Here is an 18,345-nt window from a genome sequence, read left to right on the forward strand (position 1 = left end):
AGTTTTTAAAAAAGAAAAAAACCCTACTTTTCTTCCTTCTCCCCTCGCCCCCCCCCCCCCGTCTCATCTCCGTCCTTAACAAGTCCACAAAATATTACCAAAGGCTCTTCGCAAAAGCTAATTTTTGAAAAGAAAAAAAATCTGACACCTACTCCCTTTTCCTCCTCTCTCAGCATCATCTCTCATCTCTCTCCAGGGTCTCTAAAGAGTCACATTTCTTTGAGGTTCGGTGAAGTGTGGCAAAGCTCATCTAGTCCGAACCCTCTCTTTATAATAAGACGAAGAACCTTAGGCCTGGGAAGGTTCCTGATTTGTCCATGGTAGGAACTTAAATGCTTCGAGTCTCCCCTCCCCCCAGCTCTGGGACCAAGCCGAACGAGTCTAATCCTTCTTCCACCTGACAGTCCTTTTCACTCTTGCATTCCCATTCCAGGTGTGCTCCCCTCTCCAGGTGAGACATCGCCCTGATTTCCCTCAGATCTCCAGGACGCAGGGGCAGAGTTGAGGGCCGTATGAATGAATGAATGGCTGCTGGTTCGCTCCAAGGGGATCGTTTGTGGCAAGGACGAGTCCAAGTTCTGGCCTCTGCTCAACTTGGCAGGAGCAGAAAAGAAGGGTGACCTCTCTGGTCACCTCCCTCTCCCTGCTCCTTTCCTTTCCTTTTTTTTTTTTCTTTTTAGCCTAGGGGGCAGGGATGTCCAGAAAACCCACAGCCCAAGCTCCCCTCACAGAGGAGAATCCCATCCCTCGACTAGTTTGTGTTTTACCTTAACCACCTGTGTCCAGGGAACATCCTGGAACTGACCAATCAGAAGGCGGGTAGCAACCCACCCTCGCCCAGACAGCCAATCGTCGGGCGTGTTTCAAATAGCCCCGCCACACCCTTTCCCCCCATTATCGCCCAACAGCCCATCCTCTCCCTCCTCCCCCAGCTGGTCAGAACCGCCCGGCGAGCTCCCAACAACCCTCCCCCCCCCTCCTTTCCGCGCCTGGCGGCGGCTGCTCCGGGCAGTTAGAACCGCGACCCGGACGCCCGCTACAGCTGCGCAGGCGCCGTGGGGGGACCGCCACCACCCCAACCACCCTACGTACACCCTGCCTCGCAGGGCACCTCCCGGCGAGGGGCCAGGCGTCCCGAGGCTCCGCGTTCCGGGGCTGCGACCGAGGCGCTGGCGGCAGCGGCGGGTGAGTCCTCGCAGCGTTGGCCGCCGGGGTTTCCTTTCCTGGACAGGCGGGGGAGGAATATGTACCCTAACACGCCCCTCCCCCCTTTTACCCCCCAGTCCTGGTCGGTGGATTTGGAAGCGGGGGGAGGTGGGGGAGGAGCAGACACTCTTACCACTACTCCACCCCCACCCGGGGTAAAGGAGGAGGGAAGTCAGACTGACCTGGGGCTGGTAGCGGGCAATGGAGGAGCAGCTCGGGCTGGAGGGGAGCTCGGGCTAGGGGCAGTGGGGGGCGCAGGGGGCAGGGATGCTGGGGAGCCGGGACGGGAGAAAAGGAAGGGCTGAGAGGAGGAAGGGGAAGGGACGCGGGGGCCCTGCGGGAAAAGGGCGGGCGCTGGGAGAGGGGGAGAGAACTGCGAGAAGGGGGGTAATGAGGGGGCGGAGAAGGGGGCTGCCGGGAGGAGGTTGGGGAGGGGCGGCTAGAGAACGTGGGATGGAAAGGGGTGTAAAGGTGCTCCTGTAGGAGGAGGAGATTGCTGACTGGTGCCCTGCAGGAGGGCGATGGGGTTTTGGCATGTGAGCCCCGAAGGGTTACATCTGTTGGGGAGTAGAGGAAGAGTAAGTTCTGGGAGGATGTGGTACAAAATGGGTGGAGTAGACAGAAATAGGATAGTGAAATGGGTTTGTTTGCTTTCGTTTGGGAACCCTAAAGATTTTGTGTGAAGCTGAGGTGTGCGATGCCCACACCTACGAAATAGCATAGGACAAATGACTCACAAGTCAGGGCAGCTGTTATTTCTGGGACCTAGGCATATAATAGGTTATTAACAAAGGTTTGACTTGAATTTAACAGAGGGATCAATGGACCTTGGGGTAGTCATTTAACTGCTTTGAACCTAAATTTATTGCTCTCATAAAATGAAATGAGGTTGGACTAGAAAAATCTCAGAATTCCTTACCAGCTTTAAATACTGTCCTGTGGTCTGGGAAGGTGAAGACTTAAATGGAAAAAGTAGTAGGAGGGAAAAGTGTTGAAGGCATCTTTTGACTTGATGTGATCCGTTGTTCATCTTTATGTGGTTTTATTTATTTTAAGAACACCACTTTTTCTCCCCCCAAATCAGGCTACAGGCATTAATTAAGCATCTACCATGTTTTAGGTGCTGGGGAGCAGTCATTTAGTACTGGGATGAAGTACCTTAGTGTGAACTTAGTGAAAAGTCCTAGATAAACTGTCAAATGTTTAAGTTCTTAATCATTTAGGGTATCTGGAACAATTTTAAATCATAGCATCATTTGACTTTTTAAATGCTTATGGGAGACTTAAAAATAATTTACTTTGCTTTCCTTATCTTAAACTCAAGATTGCTTTTTTCTTAACATTCTGAAAAGGTCATTACAAGAAACTTAAAACAATTGCACACCCACATGATAGGCAGTGAGTAAATATTTTTAAATGGGGAAAGTCATCTGAAATCATATATGTGTCATGGGGATAATGGGGTATAGGGGTTGGGGTCCTTAGGAATTCCTCTTTAAAGAATTACACCCTCTTGTACACAAAAGCAGTTAGAATAAGATGGTAGTTTATTTAGGGGCAAGGGAAGGGAGGGGAAGGGAAACCATGAAAGAAATCCTTGGACTTCTCAAGGGGAGAGAGAGGTGGCTTTGAGATACCAATCTCCTCGAGCAGGAGCCTGGCAGGTACTTTTATAGAGGACTGATGGCGGTGACCATCTGAACTGGTATCTGTCCTCTGATTTAGTTTTTCAAGGAGAATGTTCTTTGATGTGCCCCCAGAGAACTTCTGGGGTACTCTGGGCCCATAACATATGTACTTAGGCAAATAAGACTCCCTTTAAAATTTCTCACTTGAATTAAGACCCTCTTTCTAAGTAAGATATTAAAAGGTGCTTGTAGAGCTAATATGATATTTTAAATTTCATTGCAGGTAATATGTGAGTAGTGAAACTTTTCTCTAGACCAAGAATATTCAGAGGCCAACTTCAGAAGGCTTAGAACTTCTTTAAGAGGAGAAGGAGATAGTGTAATGACTGCTTTGACTACTTCAAGAGAGTTGCCTTGTGGTATTGCCTGGACTCTTGGAAATAACAATGATCACTAGACTTTTGTCTTTATAAAAGACGTTTTAAAATCTTGTGGTTTTTTACAGTCCTATAGTTTTTGTCATTATATGGAAGTTCCTGGTGAGAAACTCCTTCCATCAGTGCAGATTTACACTTGGCACAGCAATTTATGGTAATAGAAAGTTGCTTGGGGCACTTTGTGGTTATTTCACAGGGTCAGATAACAAGTCTGGGTCAGAGGCAGCACTTGAAGTTAGGAGCTTCTAAACTAGAGGCCAACTCTTATCCTTACATTGCAGTCCTTGGGAAAACTACTTGGAAATACTTTTATGGGAGTTTGTTTGGGAGTTACAGAATGAGAGAAAAAAGTAGAACGTGATCAAGTCACAATGCTAAAAGTTATGTCCATGTACAGAACCCTCTGGTTTGGAATTCACACCTGTTGTTTGCACCAAAGCCTCACTATAACATTATTTTCTGTGATGTAGTAGAAAAAAAAATCACTATGCTATTCATAAATTCTAGATTATAATCCTACTTGACCACTTGAGTTTATGATGTTTCACCGAGATTGTTGTTATTGTGTTTTGTCCCTAAATTGGTCTGCCATGTAAGTTCTGAGATTGGCATTGAAATAAGGCTTCTTTGTACTTGGACAAAATCAGCTAGTTGGGTATAAAATATATATAGATATGTATATGTGTGTGTCTGTGTCTGTGTGTATACACACAGACACAGACACACACACACCCATTATGCTCCTATTTAGAATGTTCATAGAATCATAAATGGACAAAAACAAAAACAACAAAAAAGAATCATCAATGGAGAGCTGGTGGGAGACCCAGTAATATTCTCTTCTCTAAACAGCCCACATTCCTTCAAATGATCCTCATGACTTAGTGGTCCTTCATATTGAGCCTGCTAGTAACATTTATATAGCGTTACTATATGACAGGCACTGTGCTTAGCACTTCTACAAGTATTATATCATTTCATCCTTAGAACAATCCTGGGAGGTAGATGCTGTAATTATCTTCAATTTTACAGTTGAGGGATACTTGAGGCAAACATTATGTTAAGTGACTTGCACAGGGGCACACAACTGGTGAGTGTCAGATGCTGGATTTAACTCCAATCTTCCTGACTCAGGCCCAGAACCCTACCTGCTTCACCTTTAGGTGCCTCATAAATCAGAATTGTAATCTAGAACTCCTGCTAAATCCAGTGTCCCTTTCCCTTTTCATTTGTTTTCAGTTGTGTCTGACTCTTCGTGATCCCTTTGGGGTTTTCTTGGTAAAGGTACTGGAAAGGTTTGCCATTTCCTTCTCCAGCTCATTTTCCATATGAGGAAACTGAGGCAAACAAGGTTCAGTGACTTGTGCCCAGGCTCACACAACTAGTAAGTGTCAGGCCAGATTTGAACTCAGGAAGATGAGTCTTCCTGACTTCAGACCCAGCACTCTACTGCGCCACCTAGCTGCCTCATTTCCCCTTACAATAGACGGAAAGGTATGAATTCAGTGTGAACAAGGAGTGTGAATCCCAGATTAGAGTACTCTGTGTGTGTAGATAACTAAGTAGTAACATCTTTATCACTTTCTACCCTCTTGAGCAAGTGAACTTTTCAAAAATTACTACTTTAACCCTGTGCTTTTTTAAATAGCTATACAATAAGCCTGAAACTTTGACCAATCTTTAATACACATTAACAATTTTAAAACCTCTAACATGATCAGAATTAATAAGCAACTTTTCCTTCTAGAAAGGGGTCTCAAAATTTCAGATTTCTTCCAGTTGTATACATTTTGTTGTTCAGTCTTTTTCAGTTGTGTCTGACTCTCCATGACCCCATTTGGGTTTTTCTTGGAAAAATTTGGGATTTTTTTGGAGCATTTTGCCATTTCCTTCTCCAACTCCTTTTAGAGATGAGGAATTTAGTGACTTGCTGAAGGTCACATGGCTAGTAAGTGTCTGAGGCTGGATTTGAACTCAGAAAGATGAGTCTTCCTGACTCTGGGCCACCTGGCTGCCCTATAATATAAATATATTGATCAAATAAAAGTATCCTTTCAAATAATTTTTATTCTTTTCAAATTTTTGTTTGTTTATTTTTTCTGGGGCAATGAGGATTAAGTGACTTGCCCAGGGTCACACAGCTTAGTAAGTGTCAAGTGTCTGAGGCCAGATTTGAACTCAGGTTCTCCTGAATCCAGGGCCAGTGCTTTATCTACTGTGCCACCTAGCTGGCCCTTCAAATAATTTTTCATGGAAATAGATTTTATCAAAATCAATGTGCTTTAAACCAGTGGAGGAGTGACAATGCTTATTTTGTTTCGCCATCTATTTTTTGAGATGAAAATGGTCTTAAAAGTTAGTGTAAATGTGCTATGTACACATTTGCAATGCTGATTTTACAATATTGTTGGTTATTTGATTTAATTTAATTTTTAGATTTAGGAGCTGATTATTAACTATATATGATTCAGTTTGGTGGATTTGCCAGAAGGTGGCAGTACTTCAGAAGAAAGTTAAATCTATTAAAATGCTGTCAGATTTGCATTCATCAGCATGGAAATGCCACTGTTTTGTTATGCTTTTCGATCATATTTTGACAATTCTTTTTCTTTTGGGGGGGGGTCAATTTTTAAATATTGCCTGCTTGTTTTCTAATGATAATACATAGTTCTGTTTAGGGTATCCCCTAAACTTGTCTTTTTGAGCTGCCATATTTTTCAGAAACATTGGACTCAGAGCATGCAGGAGGCCCTGGATGAGTCAAGGACAAAGCTCCCCCTGAGCTGACATATTTTATTGTTGTACCCAAAGCTGGACTCCCTCTGTGTCCTTTGGAGGCAATACAAGGCGCTAGCCATCTGTGCCAGGCTGGGATACTGTTTGTGCAGCTGGGGTCTTATGCAGATAAGGGGACTCTCCTATCTTCATGGTTTAGTATTCCCAAAGGAAAAGAAAGCTGCTAAGCTGTCGCCCTGATCCTCCGCAGGGAGTGTGGTTTGGGTGTCCTATGCCTTTGCTGAACTGTTTCCCCTTCCTGCTATCCCCTTTCTCCCTTTGGCCTGCTATTTTAAAGGTTAAACTTCTGTAAAAATGGGTTCCCATGCATGTTCATTTCTCTTGTAATAAACCTGGTTTTCACATAATTCTCATGACATTGTGATTGCCTATTGACAAGAAATTGAAGAGGTTTGCATCTATGACACAAAAAAGATTAAGAACCCCTGGACAAGAAGTCGTCTTCTGGCTCTAGATTTTTAAATAGAGTTTTAAAATCTTTTTCGTGTCATGGACTTCCTTTTGTTGTCTTGAGAAACTTATGAACCCCTTCAGAATAATGTTTTTAAATGCATAAAATAAAGATACATAGGATTACAAAGAAAACTATGATGAAATATAGTTAACAAAATCTTTTTTAAAAATAAGTTCTTCGACTCTAGGTTAAAATCCTCTTATCCATGTCTGACCCTTTGTGACCCCATTTGGGGTTTTCTTGACAAAAACACTGGAGTGGTTTGCCATTTCCTTCTCCAGTATATCCAATTTGTCTGGGAATCAGTTTGTGACTTGCCCAGGATCACACAGGTAGGAAATATCTGAGACTGGAGTTTGAACTTGGGTCTTCCTTCCTCTAGGTTTGGTGCTCTATTCTGTGAGGCACTGGCTGCCTCCCTAACCTTCCCCATCCTTTTACTAAAGATACTGAGTCGGATCTTTGCTCATATTATGTAGCTTTAAACCCAGGTCATCTGATTCCATGTTCCTTTTTAATTCCCTGTACTTACTTTTCATAGTATAAATAACTTACATTGAGGAACATATATATATATATATATATACATACACATATATACATATATATATATATATATATATATATAAAATCAGGTTCTGTAAGTGAAGTAGAAAAAGAGCCCTCTGCCCTCAAGTAATTTATTCTCAATTGGGATGCAAGGGAAATACAGGATTTAAACATTACATTTTAGTATTACTTAAAACATAGATAAGGGAGGAACATAGGCACTACCAGAAAGTGGCTTTAGGAAGTGGGTGGGAATGGGCATCTGCTGCCTTAGGAGCAGGTCACTGACCAGAGAGCAGAAACATTTCACCTTTGAGGAATAGCATAAGGAAAAAGCCAGAGGTGTTTTTAATAATGAGGAATCTGAACGAACTGGCCAGAGCATGTAGAGGGGTGTAGTAACAGGGGCAATGGTACCTACCATGAATGATAGTACTACAGTGGATCATGAGAAGGGACCATGGGATAATGGAGTGAGTGTTGAACCAGGAGCCAGGATGCTCATATTTGAATCTTGCTTGATACTTGAATTAGCTGTGTGATGATAGAGATACGTTGCTCTACTTTTTTTTCATCTGTAAAAGGAAGAGTGGTGTGCTACTACATATCTCGAAGTATCGTTCTGAAGAAAGTACTTTGTAAATTATAAATGTGAGGTGATTGTTGTGATGAAGAAGATGATTGGTATGTTCTTTTAATGCTAGACTAGGGACTATTAGAATTGATACAAAAGGCAATAGGGGCACCACTGAAGGTTTGTTAACAAGACCTAACTTCAAAATTCCCCTCTAACTAGCTATGTGACCCTGGACAAGGCATTTAATCTCTTTAAGTCTGTTTCCTACCTGTAAAATGAGAGGGTTGAATTAAATGGTCTCTAAGGTCCCTTTCAGCTCAAATCTGTGATATATGAATGTATCGGGAAGTATAGTGTTTGAGAAACTATCTTAGGAGAATGGTTTTGGTTTTTTTGCAGAGCAATGGGGGTTAAGTGACTTGCCCAGAGTCACACAGCTAGTAAGTGTTAAGTGTCTGAGGTCGGATTTGAACTCAGGTACTCCTGACTCCAGGGCCGGTGCTCTATCCACTGCGCCATCTAGCTGCCCCCAAGGAGGATGTATTTTTGATGAACAGGAGACAAACTGAAAACAGAGAAATCAATTAGGATGGTTTTTTTCGTAATGTTCTGTTTGAACTAAGTTGTTCAAAGTGGAAAGAAACAGAAAGCAAGAAGAGTCAGGTCCTAAGAGGAAGGATTGACAAGTTAATAACTGCCTAAAATGGAGAGAGAAAAGGAAAGGGAGTAAAGTTAACTCGGAAGTTGTAAGCTTGAGGGAGAGAGAGTAGATTGAGGAGAAAGTATTGAATGAAGTGAATTCTTTTGCACAGTGTTTACTCATTTACCTCTACTTCCCCTGGCTCTGAGGAACCCAAAGACCAGAGTCATTTAAACCAGGAATGTATTTCCCTTCCTACTTTTGACCCCATATACCTTCAGAAAATTAAATTGAGCAGTTAAACTACAAAAAAACAGTGCTTAAACATTTTTATTTTATTGAAATTGGGTTATTTATAGTATATCATCTGTTTTTATCAAACCTTCAGAGCAGCTTCTGCTAACAGTTGCAGATAAGTTGGGGTAACCAAGTAAAAGATAATAATTTGGGAGTAGAAGGAGGGGTAGGAATTTTCCCTCCTCTTCAAAGGGTAAAGGCAGAAAATGAGTGGAAATGTTCAAGTAAGCACAGTAATCTTTAAGTTATCAATTTTATTATTGCTAAATTGAATTCATTTAGTTAAAAATTATTGGAGATCATATTTTAACTTTAAAAATCAGTTATTAATTGCTAAACTGAAGATTTTTATATTTTTAGGAAGATTACCTTTTGGAATGCTGTCCACAATGAAGTTAGCATTGACACTTCTATTTTCTGGAATTATAACGAATTGTAGAGGCAATTCTACGTATAATTTGATGCCCAGGTTACTCTTGGTATCCTTTGATGGCTTCAGGGCTGACTACCTAAAGAAGTATGAACTTCCTCATCTCCATAATTTTATTGAAGAGGGTGTCTTGGTGGAGCATGTTAAGAACGTTTTTATCACAAAAACTTTTCCAAATCACTACAGCATAGTGACAGGCTTATATGAAGAAAACCATGGCATTGTGGCTAACTCAATGTATGATGCAGACACACAGAAACATTTTTCAGAATCTAAAGACAAAGATCCTTTTTGGTGGAATGAAGCAACCCCTATTTGGGTAACCAATGAGCTTGAGGAAAACAGAACAAGTGCTGCTGCTATGTGGCCTGGTACGGATGTGGCTATCCACAATACAACTCCTTCTTATTTTATGAATTATAATCCTTCAGTAACATTTGATGAGAGATTAGGCAATATAACTAAATGGCTTAACAGCTCAGATCCTCTCGTTACCTTTGCAACACTCTATTGGGAAGAACCCGATTCAAGTGGACACAAATATGGACCTGAAGATAAAGAGCAAATGAGTGCTGTTTTGAAAGAAGTAGATAACCACATAGGCCACCTTGTAAATAAACTCAAGACGTTGGGATTGTGGGAAAGCCTTAATGTCATCATTACAAGTGATCATGGGATGACCCAGTGTTCTAAGGATAAATTGATAAAATTGGATGCCTGCATTGATCGCTCAAACTACACTATAGTAGACACGACCCCAGTTGCTGCAATACTGCCTAAAGAAAGTATGTATATATTTAGACTGGGAGCAGCTCTTATTATGTAGGGGGAGGGAAGAAATATAAAAAGTTGAAATACTGATTTTCAGCAAATCTGTCTCCAATTTAGGCAGATCTATACTCATACTAAAAGAGGTATAAAATGCTGGCTTGTAGATTGTAAGTAACTAGATATGTATTCAAGGTATATTCAAGGTGGCTATTTCATTTCTATAATTATGCTTTTTCTATATTTTAGTAGAGACAGTGCATAGATAATTTAAAAAACATTTATTTTAGCTTTAGAATGCATGTTTACTTTTGTTTCATGTTGACTGTCTACTTAGATTTCCTTTTTAAGTGATCTTAAAATTACTTTGCCATCTTAAGTTGGAACAAGCTAATATAGTTGGACAAACATTTTTGTTTGTTTTTTGGTGAGGCATTTGGGGTTAAGTAACTTGCCTAGGGTCACACAGCTAGTAAGTGTCAAGTGTCTGAGATCAGATTTGAACTCGGGTCCTCCTGAATCCAGGGCTGGCACTCTATCCACTGAGCCACCCAGCTGCCCCTGGACAAACATTTTTTTAAATTGCTAGATAATCCACAAAGTCATTAAAAGAAAAGTGATTGTATAATCACATGATTATTATTATTACTCTGTCTCTTAAGGAATCATAAATGACTTAGGTGGTGGTTGTAGTTTGAAAACTATTCCAGAAATATTCAGGTATCAGAAATTCTGCCAGTGTGAGAGAAGACAAAAGAGAGCTTACACAAATCCTAGGTAAAATGTTTTTCTTCTCAAAGTCAAAGTAAATGAATTCATAATGAACAAAAAATAAAAAGAATTACCAGAATCTACCATATTCACTCATGTTAGTAAATGAAGAATTTAAAGGAAAACTGTTTATGGACACTAATTCATAAAATATGTCAAATAACAAGAAATAGTCATCTTAACACAATTTCAGAAAGTGAAATTGAAAAAAGCATAAATGAAATACTAGAAGGGGAAAAGAAAAACTGGTGTAAACAGATGTACAAATGAATTCCATCAAACATTGAAAGGTTTTACTGCAAAAATTATGAATAGTTGAAAGTATTCCACCAAACTCCTTTTTTTGAAATAAATATGGTCCTAACAATAAGCCAAGAGGAATAAAGCAGAGAAAGAGAACCACAGACCAATATCACCAATGAATATTTATGTAAAACAATTAAATAAAATTCTAGCCAAAAGACTACAATACATACATATATTTTAAATTATTCATTATAACCAAGGTTGATTTATGCTAGATATATACAGTTTTCATCATAGGAAGACATTTGGCATAGTTAATTATGTAAAAACCGCTACATGAATATATCAGTAGATACTTTAAAAGTCCCATGTTGACTAAATATAGTACTTCATAATGCTAAAAATCATAGGTATGGAGGGATCCTTTTTAAAATATGATCTAAAATATAGCTTTAAAACAAAAAGTTAGCATTTCTTTCAATGAAGAATTATTCGCATCTTTCATGTTAAATGAAGAGGTAATGCAAAAAAAGACACTATTATTTGACATAGTTCTAGAAATGCTAGCAGTAGCAGAAAGATAGGAGCAATTAAAGGTATAAATATTAGCAGAAAGGAGAAAAATTGTCCCTTTTGCAAATGAATTGATGCTTTACTTAACCCCAGAAAATCAGCAAAGAAACTGTGATTAATAGCTTCAAAAAAGTATTAAAATATAAGTCCATAAAATGACAAGAAGGTGATTTCTTTCATCCATATCATGTTTTTCCTTTGCAGTATATTCATTAACTAATTTGTCATCTATTTCCTTTTTCTCCCAGATCAAACCTATGTTTTTAAAAACCTGGAACACTGCAATCCTCACATGAAAGCTTATCTTAAAGATGATATTCCAGGAAGATTTCATTACCAGCACAATGGACGAATTCAGCCAATTCTTTTGGTTGCTGATGAAGGCTGGACAATTGTGCTGAATGAATCTTTTAAATGTAAGTGCTTTTTCTGCTGGCTTGAGGAGGGAGCAGATTACACATCAGAAGTAAAAATTGTTTCTGTTACTTGAGACATTTCTCACCTTCAGAATCGGTAGAGTTTTGTCAGATGTTTCCTAATTATGACATTTAGTTATGAGGTACCTTCTAGCTCTAAATTTGCCTCAATAGATGTCAATCTTAACTTTGTATACAATCCTAATAAATTTACTTATATAACAGATTAGAAGCAGCAAATTAGAAGTAGGACAAAAGAGAAACAAGAAACAGTAACTCATAGTAACGGAAAAGGACTATTAAAAACAGACGTGAACTTGAGCATGGCAGTCTGGGGCCATTTAGTTATAGGGTTAAAGTAATCTTGTAGACTTGAATAGGCCTCATAACACCACTATATTATAGCCTAATATAAAAATTGATTTCTAAATATCTTATGACTCATATTATGTTTAGTGCAATCCTGTTTAGAAAATGAAATTACTTGCTAACTAATTTCTTCTTCTGAGTCTGCCTTCCCCACTTTATTTAAAGTATTTGTGCTCCCCCCACCTTTTTAATACATCCCTGTCATTTCTGGATATACCCTTGTAAAAAAGGGAAAAAACAATCAACTGATAAGTCAGCCATCTTTGATAGTATATGTAATCATCCACATTCTTAGTTTTCCACCCCTCTAGTGAGAGGAGTGAGGTGCTGCTACCTAAAACATTTAAATTTCCATCAGAAATAGTTACTGTTCTAGGGGGGCAACCGGAAAATATCTGGAAAAGATCTTTATACATGGAACCTTACTCCAAAATTCAGATAAATCTGTCCTTATTTGGAAATGTCTTTACTAAAAAATGTTATTACTATGCTAAGAAAATAACTCAGTATATCATAAAATTTCAAGGACAGCTATGTATCATGAAGGAGTCTTAAAGTAAGAATAGCAATTTACTGGTAACCCACAGTTGGTGGCCATGGAACAATGAAAATTTTGTTAAAATGAACTAATGTTAAAAGTGAATTTGATTTAGTTTTAGATATATTAGATGTCTTTATACTAAATATTATCATCCCATTTGTGTAGATAATGCTATCTAAAACAATGCCTGAAAATATATAGTAATTTTCATTTAAGCCAGTATTTTTTCTTTTTATCAGACTGTTGCTACACACCTTAGTATATTATACTTTTAATAATTACATATTATTCATATGCCATGGCTTAATGTTTCTATTCCCCAAAAGGTTTTTTAATAAGTTTTATTATATATTTCTGAAATTTTTTAGAAAGTTGCATTATTGTAGGAGGTGGGGCAAACTGTGGTAAAATAATGACTTCTGATCATGAAATCATAATTCATGCAATATTTATTGACAGTCTGAATTTGTTAGATCATCTGTAGTCCACATTTTAGACAGGGAACCACTGTTTGTAATCCTTGGTCTATGTTATTGTCACTTCATTGACCTCACCTAATCATTTCTGCTTTCTTATACTCTGCATTCCTTACTATCCTCTTATTTATATGGTCCCCTTTGCTGCTTATGCTCACTAAAGGTGCTGCTGTTGCCATCCCAACCACTTTTTGCAGCAGGCTTTGGGAAATGGTGAGGATGAGTCTGGAGACTAAGAGGAGCATGGGAAGGAAATGTGGTTGAAAATCATGGGGGTGGGAATTGAGTAAGATTCAGGGGAATGAATGGGCTAGAGAAAGAGGGCCAGCTCAGCCATCACCCAGAAATCTTGATTTTTGAATCTCAGTACAAAATAATTTGGTTAATCAGATGTCATGCATAAGTTTACTGTACTTGTCTTAGAAACGGGGTTTTTTTTTGGTAACAAGAAAGAAAATCTATTTACTAAACACAGGTTTTTCTTATTTTTTTTCCAGTAGGTGACCATGGTTATGATAATGCTTTGCCAAGTATGCATCCATTCCTGGCTGCCCATGGCCCTGCCTTTCACAAAGGCTACAAGCACAGCACAATTAACATCGTGGATATTTATCCTATGATGTGTCACATCCTAGGATTAAAACCACATCCGAACAATGGAACCTTTAGTAACACTAAATGTTTATTAGCTGATCAGTGGTGCATAAATCTTCCAGAAGCTATCGGAATAGTGATTGGTGCCCTTCTGGTGTTAACTACTCTGACCTGCCTCATCATTATCATGAAAAACAAACTGTCTGTTCCACGTCCATTTTCCCGACTTCAACTACAAGAAGAAGATGATGATGATCCTTTGATTGGATAGCCTGTGCGAAGTTTTGACTTTGTGTCTTGAAACTGTCATTTGAGTTCGTCATCAAATATAGGAGAATTATGCTGGATGGTATATCAGCAAAAGGGTACACTTTGAAAGAATTACAAAGGAGTTAGACCAAACATGTTAACAGTTGTTTTTATACATCTTTCGGTGTGTTACAAACATAAAATACTGTGACTGACCATAGAGGAATTCTTCAGACAAGCCAAAAAGTGATCTCTTTAGTTAACTAGAAAAGTCTGTTGTCCAAAATTATTTATACCACTTTTTATTTTTGCAACTATTGCACCTTCAAATACCAAAAACTTAGCAAGTATCTAGGTCTCTAGTGAATTTTTATATTTATAAATGAAGCAAAATTCTTCACGCAGTTCTTGCACATTCATGTATCAGGGAGAAAAGAGTTCCTATATTTTTGTATTAACCTTTAATAAGAACCCTTCCCCTTACATCGTATATACATATGGTGAATTGCTGTCTTTGATATAGAGTTAGGAAATAGGAAAGCAGAGATCCAATTTAAGAAACATGATTCTTAGGAAAGGTAAAGTTACATTTTTGCCAGCCAGTTTTTTGTCACCATTCTTGAGAAATATTTCTTATTTTGTGACTCTAATGTGCTAGGACCCTACACATACTTCTTGAAGAATTATACCTGAATAGAAATGTAGGAGGAAGTATGAAAGATATGACAAAGTATTATATATCTTATGAATGAATGCCTTTTCTGCATGAGTTCCAATGCACTTAATGTCTATATGAAATCTGGGCTTTTTTTTTTTTTAAAGAGAGAACCAAACAACCTGACATTAACATTGGGTCCGTGGGCTTTCAAATAACTATGTAGTTGTTGACCTTTTGGGAAGATATTATTTTTGCACTTAAATTTAGTCCATCCTATCTTTGTAACTCATGAATTTAAAACTGTACTTTTTAATCACTGGTTTTGCTTACTATTGCTATCTTTCTCATGTTATTTATTTTAACATCTGATATCCTGTTACTAAAAAACATGAATATCTGATATAAGAAGTTCTCTCTCCTCTGAAAATTCTTGGTGGCTCAACCTTCAAAGAACTAGTAGTGAGATTTAAGATCTTTTTATCCTTATTTGTGTGTCATATTTGAAGAATAAAAATTATTTACACTATAATGATTCTCAGTATCCCAAATTACTTTGTTGACTTTATTTTCAGTTCTTACTTGTATCACAAACATTGGCTTTAAGCCAGTGAAAACATGAGAAGCAAAGACTTATTGTGAAGGAGTGTCCTTCCACCCAAGGGTGGCACTTCCTAATGCTAATTGAAAATTTAAGATTCTTATAAGGAAGTTAACACATTGTATTCTCAGTAACTGTGGAAACTTTTTTCTCTATAATCAGAGGACTACCTGAGACAAGTGGTTAATGGAACTTGTGATCTTTAAAAATCAGTAGTGTGAAATGTTGAATAGCTGAACTTGTGACATCAACATTGGAAGACACCGCACAAAATATTTTGTTTTCTAAACAAGTCAGCTTTTGGTTATTTGTGCTGATGAAATACAGCATTCTTAGGGATTATCAAACTGATTGAGCCAACCTGAGTAGTCAACTCTAGCCTCACTTTAGTCACAGAATTCTGCTATCAGGTGAGTTGGCCTCTAGAGAAGATTCACAGACCACTCTGCAGAAAGAACTTGTGTGACCAGTATATATGCAGGTAAAGGGAGTATTGACTATTGAGGGTACATGAACAAACAGATTATTTGGGGATTATTTTGTCTTTTTGACAAATATTTGTACCTGATTTTTCCCTGATTATAGGGCCAGGGAATAGGTAAGATAAAGGAGTATTAGTTTATTTTTATGAATTAGTGTAAGCATTACTACATAATTCAGACTAGAAACTTACCAAAAATCAACCCAAAAGAATTTAGTTGCAAAATGTTTTCAGATCTTTAGAATCTGGGGCATTGGACTGTTTTTAGAGCAAGGGCCTGAAATGGTAGCCAATTATTTTGTAGTAATTGGAACAGAAGTTGGCCCTTACAGTGAGGTGAATCAGTAGGTTTATTGATCCTCAAAAAGTTTTCATGACTTCTTAAAATCTCAACTTTCTAAAATGTAGCATGTGTTTTGTTAATGAATTATTTAAAACAAGAATATGCATTTATCTGGTAAATCCCAACAAGGTTGGACTCTTTTGGTGGTTGTTAATATATATCCTCTTGGGGAAAGATGAACAGTACTTATAATGAAAAAATTATTATTAAATTATATTTTGAGTTAATTTACAGTTAATTTAGTCTGTCACTTTAGAAAATAAGCCAGGAGCTGCTGTTGTACACTGGATAAATATCTAGTAAAATTAGCTTTCTTATTAAATTACTATAACATTTTGGTAAGCATTTCAAATATTTGATTAGTAAGGCAGATTTCTTTTTATCTATCACTTAAAAGATGAAATATTTGTTACTGGAAATTTAAATTTCCAACGATGTCCATCAAGGGTAATAAAAAGTTTTGACTTTTTCAATTAAGAATGAAGCCTATAGAAGATATCTTTGATACATAGGGACAGTTCTGCTATTCTCATAAACAGCCAAAAAAACTGAACCCATTCATATGATATTCCTTGCAGTGATCTGTTATGCTTATAAGAACTTGAATATCAAGTTACTTAGGACACTGGAAAATTGAAAGTGTTTTTTCATGGTTTTTGAATGACCTCTTTGCCAGTATCTGGTAAACTCTAAGACTGGGCCAGGGCAGGGGAGGGGGGTGGGAAGAGAGGGAAGGGGGGTGGCTGGAGAAGATGCTGCCCTTTTTTGACAAAGATGGTTGTTGAAGGGAAAAGGATGACTTAGACATTTTCCCCTTGTAAAATTCTGTGTTAAAGCAAATGTGACAAGGTGAGCTTTTAAAAATGTAGTGCCTTAAGTTTCAAGTAAAATGTTTATATTTTGACTTTATTTGGATTTCTATGGAGAAATTTTGCATATGTCTATGAAAAAAACCACCTCACCAATAAAAAGTTATCCTCAAATTCTCTACTGTGTTTATTCTAAGTGTGAGCTTTGCTGAGAGGTAGCAGTGGTGTGGTGAAAGAACACTGGACTTCAATTGATTAGACCTGGTTTCAAGTCCTTTTTCTGTCACTGTTGGTATGTGGTATGTTCATGTGCTTATCACTTAAACTTATTAAACCTCTGTTTGCTCATCTGTAAAATGGTCATACATTGAGAGGGTAAAGTGCTATGTAAACTTCTAATTCCTTGTAATAATGAATAAAAAAGTGATAAGTGCTTAGTATGAACTACCTGCTGGGGATATAAATAGAAGAGCAAGACAGTCCCCTACTCTTATAGATCTCACATTCTAATAAAAGCACTTATGGGGACAGCTAGGTGGCACAGTGGATAAAGCACCAGCCTTGGATTCAGGAGGATCTGAGTTCAAATCCAGCTTCAGACACTTGATACTTTAGCTGTGTGACCCTGGGCAAGTCACTTAACCCTCATTGCCTCCCCCCCCAAATATAATAAATTAACAATTTTTTAAAAGAGCACTTAGGAGGTCTGATGGGAAGGTACTATGGTCTTTAGGTGCATCAAAAAAGCAGATGATAATGCATCATTAATGTAATCTCCATTAACATAATCCTCTGTTTCTGATATTGAACAATTCTGACCATGCCAGGACTTTGGTGAGTGAATGAGTTTTTCTGGGTCTTACATAGCTGTGGCTATTGAAGCAATTACAGAGTTACATCACATAGGTTGTTCCCCAGGATGATAACCATAAGCAGGACCAGTATATCTGAGTGATGTTGCTACCCCAGAGACACTTAGATAACTTAACCTTGCCATTGATGGTAGTTGGTATAGTGGTATGTATATATGGTATAGTATACTAGTGACTAGGAAGGTGGGGCCTCTTCTCACCAGTGATTATATCCTTCATTGATCACTGTGGGACCTGGGCTGGAAGAAGGGTCAGTGCTCTGGGGAAGGGTTGCTTTTCATAAGGGCCTTAGGTTCAGGGTCCTAGGCTATGTGGGGTATAGGGAACGGACTATGTAAATAATAAGTGTTAGTAAAATTATTCAGTTAATTTGATCAAGTAACTTTCAATATTGAAAAACATTGGAACTTCAATTAGAGTGACTATTCATTCTCACATTCCAAATTATAATTCCTTCATCATGATGAGAACATAGATTGGTTTACAAACCAAAATTAGCCATCCCATCCTCTAGCTGTTGTTATCTTTGTCCAAATTGTGATTCACACAAAACCATCTATGGTTTAT

General features: G+C 38.1%; 1 protein-coding gene across 1 annotated transcript; it reads left to right on the top strand.

The window, feature by feature from the left end:
* The first annotated feature begins 946 nt into the window (after positions 1-946).
* Positions 947-17,310, top strand: ENPP4 (ectonucleotide pyrophosphatase/phosphodiesterase 4). Its single transcript, XM_044000907.1, has 4 exons — positions 947-1,185; positions 8,945-9,799; positions 11,621-11,788; positions 13,672-17,310. The coding sequence occupies exons 2-4, from the start codon at positions 8,962-8,964 to the stop codon at positions 14,037-14,039; spliced, it is 1,374 nt and encodes a 457-aa protein (XP_043856842.1). The 5' UTR covers positions 947-1,185; positions 8,945-8,961; the 3' UTR covers positions 14,040-17,310.
* Positions 17,311-18,345: the final 1,035 nt, after the last annotated feature.

The sequence above is a fragment of the Dromiciops gliroides genome, chromosome 4 (genome assembly GCF_019393635.1).
Source record: "Dromiciops gliroides isolate mDroGli1 chromosome 4, mDroGli1.pri, whole genome shotgun sequence".
Lineage (NCBI taxonomy): Eukaryota > Metazoa > Chordata > Mammalia > Microbiotheria > Microbiotheriidae > Dromiciops > Dromiciops gliroides.